This window comes from Marmota flaviventris, chromosome 13, assembly GCF_047511675.1.
Source record: "Marmota flaviventris isolate mMarFla1 chromosome 13, mMarFla1.hap1, whole genome shotgun sequence".
NCBI classification, from domain to species: Eukaryota; Metazoa; Chordata; class Mammalia; order Rodentia; family Sciuridae; genus Marmota; species Marmota flaviventris.
In genome coordinates this window covers 36,842,813-36,856,049 of record NC_092510.1, presented here as the reverse complement: position 1 = coordinate 36,856,049, position 13,237 = coordinate 36,842,813, and the positions used below count along the sequence as shown (strand labels likewise).

General features: G+C 41.6%; 1 protein-coding gene across 1 annotated transcript in view; it reads right to left on the bottom strand.

The window, feature by feature from the left end:
- The window catches only part of Dmrt1 (doublesex and mab-3 related transcription factor 1), a 103,387-nt gene that overhangs the window by 56,116 nt on the left and 34,034 nt on the right, over nt 1-13,237 (bottom strand). The window contains exon 3 of the mRNA XM_027954779.2: nt 6,038-6,321. Coding sequence (XP_027810580.1) covers nt 6,038-6,321 — 284 coding nt within the window. The remainder of the gene's footprint in view (nt 1-6,037; nt 6,322-13,237) is intronic.

The following is a 13,237-nucleotide window of genomic DNA, read 5'->3' as shown; positions in this document are numbered from 1 at the left end:
ACTTTTAAAAATTCAAACTGATACATAACAATTGTACATATTTATGGGGTACAATGTGATATTTCAATACATGTGCCCAATGCATAATAATCACATCAGGGTAATCAGAATATCAATCACATCATCAAACATTTATCATTTATTTGAAGGGAGAACATCTGACATCCTACCCTCTACCTAATTTTAAATATATAACGAATCGCTGTTAACTATAGTCACCCTACTGCCATTTTCTCAATTTGTCTGTTTTGTTCAGTGGAGGATCCTACCCTAGCGCATAGTAAGCCCTCAATCCTTGTAGATGGGCAACCCAAGGAACGCAAAGCAACCACCAGGAGGAAGGAAATCCCCCATGTTGCCATCCTATTGTAGCCAAACTGTACCCTAACTGGTTGGAATGTAAGTCTAGACATCTGGTGGCACAAGCCTTGGAAAAGCAATCAAGAGGACGCCTGCCGCAGGGACTGAAAGGAGATCCGAGGTACAGCTCGGAGTCCTCCCATATTTATTTCTGCTCACTTGATATGCACCTCTCCCTTGTCAACCTGGTACAACATGTTTATTTAAGAGATAATGTTGCCGTGGAGGAGTGCACAAGGCCATAAACAGCTTTTGCAGGCAATTAAATGCAGAAGCGAAATTGAGCTGCTGGTCAGCGGAACCAGCCATTCATCGTGAGTTTGTTCCAGTGTCACAAATGTTATTCCTGTTTCACAACAGGACAGGAATCTGTGATTGGGCCACAAATCTCCACCAGCTGGAGACAGACCAAAAGCGATTAAAGCAGCTCTCAGCGTGCGTGCGTGGCAGGCACACAATAGCGCTCTGGGATTCTGGAATGCTTTTCCAGGAGGCTGTTCTCTCTTATTTTTAAAGAGGGTTTGCACTTAGTAGGTGCTGAATCATTATGTGTGGCTTGCTTGATTTTATAGGGAGTCTTGCAGGAAGTCTCAACTCTACAAAGAGTCAATGGATTCCTTCTGCAAATAATCCCACATCTTCCCTACTCATTTGTGAAGTCTAGATTACAAAACTCATGGTGATCTCCACTCCAGGGTTGTAATCACAAAGTAGCTCCTGCTTCAGAAACAGTCACACTACTCCCCCAGCAACACCAGCCCTCGAAGCAGCAAAGGATGGGGGACAATGTACAAAAGGAAGAATCCACCCCACAAAGAGGAGAGAAGTTAAGTCTTGGCAATAAAGTTAAGAAGATAAATGCAAGAGATCTAGCATCTGATTTGGACCCCTGGGCCAAGTCTGGGTGGGAGAAGGGCATCAGGCAACAGAGAGCACAAGGCTCCCAAACGCAGCTGAAGAGCATCATCCTCAAAAGGAGAGAGAAAAGTAGGGCAGCTGCCACAGTTGACCATACTCGCCCATCCCTGGGAAAATTCCACCAGGAGGGACATGGCACTGTCTAAAGAGCCTAGTCCTAGCATGTTCTGGAAACACACAGCATGGTGAGGGACTCTCACCCATCTCGATTCCTGTTCTCTGGAATAAAGACAAATCTAGTTACAAAATGAGCTGCCCATTTCTATCCCTTTAACATTAGCTAAAAATATTATAGGTTTTTACTATGTAATACTTCTTAACATACTTTGAACTTTATAATAACTTTAATGCTTTCAAGTTTTGTTTTATAATTGGATCAAATCTTCCCCAAGATACAAAAATCATTCCATATACATTTGTACTTGGTCCATATTCACATGTCACAGTCTCAATAATAGTTGAATTGTGCACTATGTATACCCTATCTTGTTAGGAGGGGCTCCCAAGGCAGCTAACTAGAATACATATGAAGAAATGGAGAAAAATTAAGCAGATTTTAGAAAGCAAGGTCAATTGAAAATAATAAGTGAAATAGATTCACTGCAGTTAGTATCAGCATAGCACTTTGGGATTTATACAGAAACTCACATGGGCTAATCATCTCCCTTCAACTATCACATGACCTTATGTATACAACAGTCCTATACAGATGACACCATACTCACTTTACAGATAAAAACCCTGAGATTTGGAGGATAAAGTATTTTGCTCCCAGTGACATAGCTCAATCACAAGTTAGAAGCAAGCATGGATCTTCCAGTGCTAAACCCCAGGTTCCTTAAAGCACGAAACATTCCTCCAAATCAGCAGACCTGGTGATCACTAGCTGTGATCCCATCAGCTCTAGACCCCAGTTTTGTCTGAACAGGGGTAGACCAGAACTCTTTAGCAACCATTTCGACTCTACTCACTGCTGCTCTGATTATCAACAGTCATTTTATAATTACTGGATTACATCTACACTGGCTCTTGTATTTTTAAGTTTATTTTTCAGTGGAACTGACTTTTGTGGGCATGACTGAAAAAAAACTGTAAGTCAAGTCTGTGGTTTCATTTGGTTACAAGATTGATCCACAAACTCATAAAATGTCAAATTTTGAGGGAACAGGTCATATGGTAGAGTCCCTTCATCCAAACTGTGGGGATCATTTTTATGCTATATACACTCTTGTGAGTGGACTCAAATGTGCTTTAGTTATAATCACATTCACGGAAAATTAGTATGCAGATCTCAAAAGTAACTTCAAAATAGTTACTTTTAATAGTTAAGGAATTCAGCATATTTTAAATACTGACATCCAAGACTGCATATTTTAGAAAAGTATAAGGGCTCTATCCTCAACTTCTGTGTCGTAATCATCCATCAGCCCTATTCTAAAAATTTCTACATACTTCCGACCTCCACAAGTGAAGAAAATATCTCCAATGGAAAATAAAAGGTAGCAATTCCAGGGGCCGGGGGTGTGGTTCAGTGGTAGAGCGCTTGCCTAGCATGCATGAGGCATTGGGTTCAATCCCCGGCACCACATAAATAAATACATACATACATAAATAAAAAATAAACAAACAAACAAAAGGTAGCAATTCCAAGCCCTAAAGAACTAGAAAGGGCCTCAATATTCGTACTAAATCCATCCCACAGTTAAGGTTCACCTGAGGAGACATTCTGCACGTTCCCTGGAGGTCTGAGTTTCCAGAGGGCAGCTGGGAGGCAGTCATGTAGACCTGAGTTTGCTGCAGACCCAGTGATGACCAGATAGTGCTGCCATACTTTGGAGCCAGACAGGCCCAGATTCAAACCCGGATTCTTCCAATTAGTCCCTGTGTGACTCAGGTAAGTCTGTCCTGAGTTTCAATGTCCTCACCTGCTCAATAAACGATGGTTCTCAATAAACTGATGCTATTATTAACTAAGAACGTGTAACAACCACAGTAGGACAGCAACCACAGCAGGACAGAAGAATCTACTGCTGAAAAATAACTTGTTATATGAGAAACAATCAATGACTGTGACTGGCTAGGAACTAAGAAAACTTAAACCTGGTTCTCTGGGAAAACAAACTATTCCTTAAATGGTGCCTCAGTGTCTGTCCTGGAACTCTAACCTGCGGTGCCTCTCTCCAGCCCTGTTAAGTTCTACGGGAATCACTAAGTATCAAAATTGCACATCCCCCACAGGACAAAGAAGGTTTAGCGGAGCTTCTTCCTCCCACTCCGGCTAGCAGGTACACACTGAGTCAAATCTGTCTCTCAGCAAACCATGCCCCCAGGGATCTCTCCCTGGGCATGGCAACAGGCATGGCTGGCTCTCCAGAGAACAGGTCTCTTCACACTGTCCCGGGATTGTGGACCTTGGTGTAAGGGACCTCACCTCCAAGACAATCCAAGACCTCAGTTACACTTTTTCTCAGACTTTCTGGGAAGATTAAGAATATACATTCCTGTGTCATGCAACATCTGCCATCTGAAAGGTTTGACAACAAGGAAAAGACCCTTAGTTTAGGAGATTTCTGACTTTAAAGATCTTTAGAGTTGATCTTGAGAAGGCTCTTTCTTTCAAAAAAAAAAAATTCTTCATTATCTTTTATCATTCAAGCCAACAGGTTCACAAACAGGTTCACACAGACCCTCCCACCTACTTCATCCTCAAATCCAGGAAGCAGCCAGAAAAACCAGGATATTCTGATAGCAGCTCCTCATCCCTGGGATCAGCAGGATGAGGTGGGTTTTGTTTTGTTTTTTAATCCTTAATACGCTCCTTTCTCCCTCAGGGAAGAGAGTCTCCAAAAGAAATCAACCCCAAATCTGCCCCAAATCATAAAATTTCAACTGCATTTTGACAGGCTTGGAGAGGTCCAGTTTGAAGTTCTATAAATCATCTTATTTCCTTTATGCTCATATTACCTCTCAAATCTAGTAGCAATGTGCTTTAAGTCCCCTTCAAAAAAGGAAGGTTCCAAAAGTGAAATGTATGAAAAACTTTTGAAAATTTGTAGCTCAGGGGATTAAAGCTGACATTTTAAAAGCTAACACTTTAATTGCCCAAGAAGTTAGATCCCTGAAGGTAGCAAGAGAATCCAAATGGGGTGACTTGAATATTACAACTTCCCCCACACCTTAAAAAAAAAAAAAGGCAAAACCAAGCACAATAGTACACACTGATAATCCCAGCAAGGCAGAAGGATCACAAGTTCCTGACCAGCCTCAGCAATTTAGCAGATACTATCTCAAAAAATAAAAAGATCAGGGAATGTGGATCAGTGGTAAAGCGCCTCTAGGATCAATTCCCAGAAGCCCCCACAGGCACCAAAAAAAAGGCAGAGGCAAAATGAAATAGAATTGCTCAAGGGAAAATTTCAATTCATATATTTTGGAGGGAGTTGAGAAAGGTTATGAAAGACTCCTAAAACAAGCTGAACTCATAGAAGCAAAAAGTAAAACAGTGGTTGCCTGGGAGTGGGAGAAATGGGGAGATGCTGGTCAAGGCTCACTTCAGTTACAAGATGAAAAAGTTCTGGAAATCTAATACATAGCATGGTAACTATCAATAATGCTGTGTGCTTGAAAAATGTCAAAGGACCAGATGTTAAATGTTTTTACCCCCCCCCCACGCATACACAAAAAAAAATCAGCCTGACTGTGATAGTCACCGTACAATTAGAACACCTCAAATCATCACATAAACAACTTAAATATACACAAGTTTGTCAAACACACCTCAATAAATCTGGGAAATAAAAAAAAAGAAAAGAAAGGAAAGTCAAAAACTTGCACTAACTCCCAAACATGTATGTTGCAGCATTTTGTCAGAGTCAAACCCCAGCTTAGCTCGAGCACAGTAAATGCATCTAAAATGAGAACAGGCCTCACAGAATCCTAACTTCTCTTGGATGGAGGAGTCTTGGTGGTGCAGTCTAACCTCTTCTGTGCATACGTTCCTAGGACACATGCATACACTGTCTTCTAGCCTCTCAGTGCTTTCAGCACCGTGAACCTGCTAATACACTGGCATGGTGGAAAGGGTTACCCGAGGAAGCAGAACAGCTCTGGATAAGCTCTTTCCATGGTAAAACAAAATGCTGTGTTTTACTCTAAATACTAAAAAGTTCTTGATAAGTATGTATTATTAAAATACTGTGCTAAGAATATGAAAGACTGACCTCCATTCCTAGCAAAAAATGTACCCAAGTTGGCCCAGCATAACAGCTACCTAATTGCTTTTTTTACCTTTCTTCCATGTAATCATACAAATTATAACACTCTTCCTTCCCAGGGTGCAAACTCATCAGAAAAATTACTGCCACAGACAAGGTTTTACCTCGCATTTTCTAAAATGCACCATGGTGGACATGGCCGCAGGAGGTGGGGCTTCATCCTGTAAGCTATGTGTGCAACTAATGAGGGCCTACTAGGAATATGGGCAAAGTAAAAATTTTAAAATAAACCCAAACATATGCATATTTCTTTGTAATTCCTTGCAGCTAACCGCCAATATTAAATGGCAGTATTGGCAGAGTGAAAAATTCTGTATATGTTTTGCATATCATGTCAGCCTACACTATGTGCTAAACTGGTATAACCATGTACAGGCACATGGTGCGTTTCTGTGTGCATGTATACATTTAAGTCCCTGTGTGTTATGTGCACGTTGTGCTTGTGTATTTTTCACATACAGTTGACTCCCTGGGTAACATCATACCTGCCACTGGTTTCCTGTTTGACCAGACACATAAGGCGCTGGAAGGCTCCGAAGGCTGTTCTTCACAGGGGATCCCCCGAGGGGACCTCCCACATCCCCAGAAGAGGCATCAGCAGCCAAGGCCATGGAGTACTGCGGATAGTTGTACAGATTGTTGTAGTAAGGGAACAGAGAAGGCTGGTAAAAGCTGCTGTAGTAGGTGGAGTCTGAAACCAGGTCAGGTGCGTTCTCCACGTGCCCTCTGCTGGTGACAGCAGGAATGTCCTGGATGACCATGCGTCCCTCTGAAGAGAAAAAGAAACACTGTTCATGTGGGGGTTCGTGAAACATGAAATTTTCCCTTTAAACCCTGGAAATGCATCACCTCCCTCTGCCAGGTTCTGTAGAGCAAATAACATGGATCTGCTGGGACGTAGCCATCTGCCACATCTGTGGCCAAAACAGAGGGGGTTTCTAATCTGACATTTGGTGGCACAGCTCAAACACCATTGCTGAATATTTTTACTGAGAACACCAAAGTATTTTAGAGGCTATTTTAATTACATAAAGCCTGACAGTGTAAAACATATTCCCAAATTCCCACCCTAATGTCAAAAAACAGAGATCAAATCCAGTTAACCTGTCTGGAAATTTTTACCACAAAATTAATTGCAGTTTACTTTAGATAAAGTACAAAACCACCCCAGAACCCTAATTATGGCGTCCACACAGACATGTCAGAAAGCCAAAGCAAGAGGCTAAGAGTTTAATCACAGTTTCCTAACATCCTTCTGCAGCTGGCACTGTATGCTTTGGCAGTCTGGACAACAATATGGAACCTGAATAGACAAACTTCTGAAAAAAGTCAGAGGGCTGGGGTTGTAGCTCAGTGGTAGAGTGCTTGCTTAGCATGCATGAGGCACTGAGTTTGATCCTCATCACCACATAAAAATAAACAAATAAAATAAAGGCATTCTGTCCATCTACAACTACAAAAAATTTTTTTTAAAAAAAGAAAGAAAATTCAGTTAGAAACTATGTGAGGCTTTGCCAACCACAGTCAATGTTTCAGAGTGTTTATGTTGCAGTAAGACTTTATTCACAAATGGGAAGAGGACCAATTTGGTCAAAGACTGGTTTCCCAAGTGCTGGCATAGGCTTTAACTGTTGTCAAAATAAATGACTGATGAACTCTTTAGTTACCCATCCAGTGGACATTTACCAAACAATGCTCATAAGAGATGAGCCAGGTGCCTGAAATGGCTGCAAGGTGTCTGGCTGTCCTGCCCAGAGGAGGCCTACACTCTAGGATGAAAGAGACATTGGGATTACAAAACACACCACAACCTGGTATCACAGGAATGCCCATAAACAGTTAGGTAAGTCAGAGAAGAAAAAATGACTCGCAGCCTAGCAAGGAATCAGGGACTTTCATGGAAAAGACTGGATCTGAGATGCTCCTGAAAAAGGAGGAGGCCTGGGGTATGGCTCAGGGCACTATACTTGTCTAGCATTCGCCAGGCCCAGGGTTTGTTCCCCAGCATAAAAGAAAAATATATATAAATAAAATAAAGGAGCAGGATACAGGTGGAAAACGAGGAGAGGAGAGGAGAAGAAGGAGAAAAGGGAAGCAAGGACGGAGGAATAGAAGCAGTAGAGGGCAGAAGAGTGAGGTGAAGAACTGGCTGAAAACGGAGACAGAGATACACTGAAAGATGGGCTGGAGCCAGGCGAGGGGAGCCTTTGCCCAGCACTCTGGACTCCCTTTGGGAAGCAGCAGGAACCACTAAGGATTCCTCAGCAAGGAGGTTACACAAGCAGAGCTGTGCACTGGGAAATTTACCCAGTGGAAATTCTCAAGATGAATGAAGGAGAGTGAGCCCCGAAGCAGAGATACCCACTAAGGAGCCACCGACATCATTCAGGGAGAGACCTCAGAGGACTGGCAATGTAAGAAGGGGGCCTTGTCCAACAGAACTAGAAGGCTGATGGATGCCAAGAATGAATTAGACTCAGCAGGAGAAAGAGAGCTGGAGCCTGGGTGTGACAGGAGACGAAGGAGGGATGTTCTGCTAAACCTAGACCCAGGAGGGCTGAGCAAGCATGAGGAACTGAAACCTGTGCTCTTGGGAGATGCTGAGATCCAATGGCTGTGTATGGGGTCGGGGTGGGCAGCCAAAACCAATTCATAGAGGAGGGAGATGCAATGTCACAAAAGGCAAAAGTGAAAATGGAGAGCAGAGAGGCGTAGGCTGCAGTGTCAATTGCTGCTATGAGATCAAGCAAAATCCACTCTGGAAAAGATCCACGGATGACTAGGTCATTTTAATGTGGTCCAAGAGCCACGGAGCAGAAGGTATCCTGCAAGACAGCTGACAGCAAGTGAAGGAGATAGAAACAGATGAAGGCAGTGAATGGCCTTCTCTGCCACCAGAAGGTAAGATCAAGCAAGATCAGAAGGTGGGATCAATCTCCACCCCACCTCTATGTTCCCCCACTGTCCCATGTGCCTAGGACATTGTCAGACAGAGTGGCAAGCATTTGCCAAGGGGAATCAATGAATAATGGTTTTTCAAGTAACTTGTCATCAAAAAACAATTGTAAATTAAAAATAGAAGCTCCAGGAGTCATAAGATCTGTTTCATTTTTTAAACTCAGAGAAGGTTTAAGAGTCCCTAGGCGGGAGAGGAGGCTTGTGGAAAGAAAACCTCAGCATTGTGTGTGGCTCAAAGAAAGCACTCAGAAAGTGTCTGCTGCCTGATTGTGTGGAAGGAAAAAGAGAAGAGATGTAAGGGAGCATGTAACTCAAAAAGTGCAAGCTCTGGAAGGTTTTGGTTAGATCTACAACAAAACTCTCATTCGGCCTCACTTTATAGTCAGCACTAGAGTCTCTTTTGTCTAAATGAATAGCAAATCATCCTACATTAGACTCCATGATTACATTACCAAGGAACCGTGATTTTTTTTCCCTTTCCTTTCTTCTCTTCTCTTCCTTACTAGTGAGACGAGCCATTCCAATCTCATTATTCCACACCCCAACTCTGAATCCAGAGAGGGCACATGTCCATTCCTTTCTGAGCTTCCTCTTTGGACCTTTCTCTTATTTAAAGCACCAAATTTGGTGACATAAATGGTGGTTTTCAGTATCTAATTCTTTTGTTTTCAATGTCATATCTTTTATCATTTACCTGACAACAAAAGCAATCTGAACTTCCCCCAAACGATAAATGTCGTCCATCTTAAATCAGAAGAATGGATGTCCTACTCCCCCTGCCAGTCATAACCATTGGTGGTTCATTCCTGTACAACCTTACAGACACTTAGGAGGGCATGCTAGAAACTTATTTCTGTCCCTGCAGTAGAAAAAGCAATCCCTTGGGGCCTGCCCTTCAAAAGCAATGTTCTTCATAAAGAAAACAAAACACAGCAGTCAAAGAATGAAATAGAAACCCAAGGACTCCAGCCTTCTGAGATCGTCCCAGAGCAGAGGCTCCTGAATTTCTGCAGCATAACCCTGACCAGAACCTTTCATCAGGCCTCAGTTTATCAAGCAACAAATTGATGGCAGTAATAACTCTCAAGGTAACAAGAAAATGGCTTCCATAAACTGCACAGTAAACCTCAAATAAAATGTCAGGTCAAAGCAATGATTTGTCTTGCTATGGCTGCCTGTAATTAATTAACAAACCCATCACTTCTCCACTTATCCACTTTCTCTTCTCTTTCAAGTTATACTAAGCTTTAAGAATAAACTGAGATATAGTGAGGAAATTTCAATTTCATACCACTACTTAGATAATAAAACCATTTGAACTTTCTAAGAGTAGATGCCTACAAAAATTTTACAGTCTTTAAATGGTTAAGCACTTTTGTTTTAGTCAGTTTTTTGCCACTCTGACCAAAAGACCTGACAAGAGCAATTTTAGAGGAAAGTTTATTTAGTCTCATGGTTTCAGAGATCTCAGTCCACAGATGGCTAGCTTCATTGCTCTGAGCCCAAGATGAGGCATAATATCATGGCAGAAGGTTGTGGTGGAAGAAATCAGCTCAGGACGTGGCCACCAGGAAGCAGAGAAAGACTGCTCCATCACAGGGACAAAATAAAAACCCCAAGGCACACACGCAGTGACCCCCTTCCTCCAGCCAAACCTTACCTGCCTGCCTACAGTTACCACCCAGTTAACCTCTATCAGGAAATTAATCCACTGTTTTGGTTAAGGCTCTCATAACCCAATAATTTCACCTCTAAACTTTCTTGCATTGTATCACGCATGAGCTTCTAGGGGATATCTCATACCTAAACCATAACAATGAGTTTTGTGGGGCATTTGTTGTTTTCAGATTTTTTAGTCTGTTTATTTTGGGGGACTGGAGGTTGGGGATTGAACCCAGAGGCACTTTACCACTGAGCTACATCTCCCTTTCTATTTTATTTTGTCAAACCAGGGCTTCCAAAACTGGCCTTGAACTTGGAATCCTCCTGCCTCAGTCTTCCAAGGAGCTGGGATTGTAGGCATGTGCCACCACTCCTAACAACAAGTGAGTTTTTTTAAGCAATATTTATAATTCATAGACTCTGTTGTTCTTCTGTTGTTGTTTTGTTTTTTGGTGGAACTGGGGATCAAACCCAGAACCTCATTCATGTTAAACAGGTGCTCTACCACCCAGCCACACTCCCAAACCTACAACTCTGTATTTTCAGGTTGCAAATTAAAACTCTGGGTCAATATTGAGCACAGCCTTATGACTCCCATCTTCTATGTGCATGTTATTATTGGTACATGAAATTTTCTGTGGTTGAAATCAACATCCCAACTGTGTGTCTATCTCACCAATTAGTAAAGTGTCATCCCTGAATCAGCAGCATAAGCATCATCTGGGAATTCTAGAAATGCAAACTCTAGAGCATCATCCAGACCTACTGAGTCAGACACTAAGACAGTGGGCCCAGTGATACAGGCTTTAACAAGATCTCAGAAGATGCTGACCCATCTGAAAACCACTGGTCTACTCTAAAGACTCAAAGCAACTGCTCCATGTCTTATTCCTAAATATAAGTGACAAGTCCTAACATTACTATAAGTCCTGACTATCAAATAAGAGCACACAAGTAAATTCCATTGTATAAAGTTGGGCTTTTACCTATGTCACCAAATTATGGCAGAGCTCAGACCACAAGCTGTACAGCTATGTGTATGCTGCTGCCAAAAGTTTGGTTTCAATGTTGTATATCCAGGTATTCTTAACTTACTCTAACCACAAAAACTCAATTCACCTCTTAAAGCACTTACTCCATTTGACAAATATTTATTAAGCACCTAATTCTTGCCAGATACTTGGCTGGGGTAACCCTGCAAAGTCAAGCATTGATATTCCTCATAAGTCCTGCGGAAAACCCAGGAGAGCAGGTAATTAAAAAATCATTTATTCTTGACTTTGTTAAATTCTTAAGTTCTATTTTCATATATTTATGTTTATTTCACTCAATAGTTATCATATAACAACTATGTCCAAAGGTGTGTTTTAGATGTTGTCAGAGCAGCACAAAGATATATTTTAAATGTTTTGCTTCCTCTTAAGAAATCACCATCTATTTGGAAAACTTAAGCATACTGAAAAAGCAATCATCTAAATGCCACAATGGAAGCACAGGCAGATGTCATCAAATAACTCTACACAGTATGGTGTCAGTAAAGGACTGTGCATGGTGAGCAAAGGTAGAAGGATTTAGAAATGATGGGGAAACACTCAAAAAAAAAAAAAAAAAAAAAGGAGAACAATATGGACAGAGTGACAAAGAAAAGATGTGTTCCAGGGACAGTGACCAGGTGAGCCTGGCTGGAACATAAAGGGACAATGCAGAAGGAGAATGGAAAGTTACTCTAGCATCCATTGCACAGAAGGCCTTAAGTGTTGAAATTCCCACCAAGAAGCTCTGTGGTCTCCTCCAGGGAATCAATAAAGGGTTTAAGAGCAAAGGAGTGACATAAAAAAATGTTTAAAAAAACTACTGTGAACCCAGCACAAAAGATGATCTAGGGGATAAGGAGGCAGGGAAATACACTAAGCTGTGCTCTAGGCAAGAAGTCATTCTGAGCTAGCACAGGAGGCTGCAGTAATGGCAAAGAAGGGATCTTGTAAAACTCACCAGATGTCTGGTGTTCTGTAAATTCCCTTCAAACCACTAAGCTAACTGTTCATACCCATTGTCCAGAGACCACCAGTAAAGCCATCAGCTTTCGTTCTGACCCTTGTTCAGTGCTGAAAGATTATGCAACACTCTCTCCAGCCTAAAAAGGAACTTAGAGCTCTGGGCCCAGACTGTCAGAGAGTAATAATATATGCCCTCTCCAAAACTCTGCTACTGCAGGGATCAGGGCAGAATTTCCCAAAGAGTAACCAAGGACATTTTCTCCAACATTGGGATATCATCCAAGTTAGTAAGTTAGTTAGTAATTGAAAGATTTAACGTTAAAGTAACTGAAAGATTTAACTCATAAGCTGCAAAATATACAAACCAACCAACCAAAATTTATGCATGTGTACATACACACACACATATATAAATTTCAACAAGTAAATTTCCACATACAAACAACTTATTCTGAATCTCAGGGGAAAAAATGATATGTAAGAAAGAACTGACAGTTGGTTCTCTAAACCTGAGCTGAGTATATGACTGCTTATGAGGTCCCTTGGTCTGACCGTTAATTCCTACAGGTCCCCAAGTATCACATATGCCACTACAAGACCTTTAAACTTTATAGCCAATACAACCCTTAAACTTCACAGCCAATACCACCAAGTACAAAGAGCACAGAAGTATGCTAGAAAGGAAACATCTTAACAATATTACTGTAAATTCTTCAGCTAGCTCTCAATCTGTTATCTTTCTAGAATAAAAATTGACTAAGACTGCTTAATGATGATATCAATAACAGAAAGCAAGACAACACTGTTCCCAAGAATGTGGTAGCTGTCTTAACCAGGGGTCCCTGACAGAATTATCAGTCTGTAGGTCCTCTACCAAGAGCAAATGGAAGTAGGGAATTAGATGTTTTACTTTCTATCATTACTGGTACATAGTCCTAATTTTCAAGATAAGGAAGAAAGATCAGCAAGTCTGGATTCAACAGCTAGGAAAGGCAGCAACACCCGAGAAGAACAGAAAATTACCAACAGCATTCACTCTGATTCCCTGCAGACCCGTCTGCAGAGATG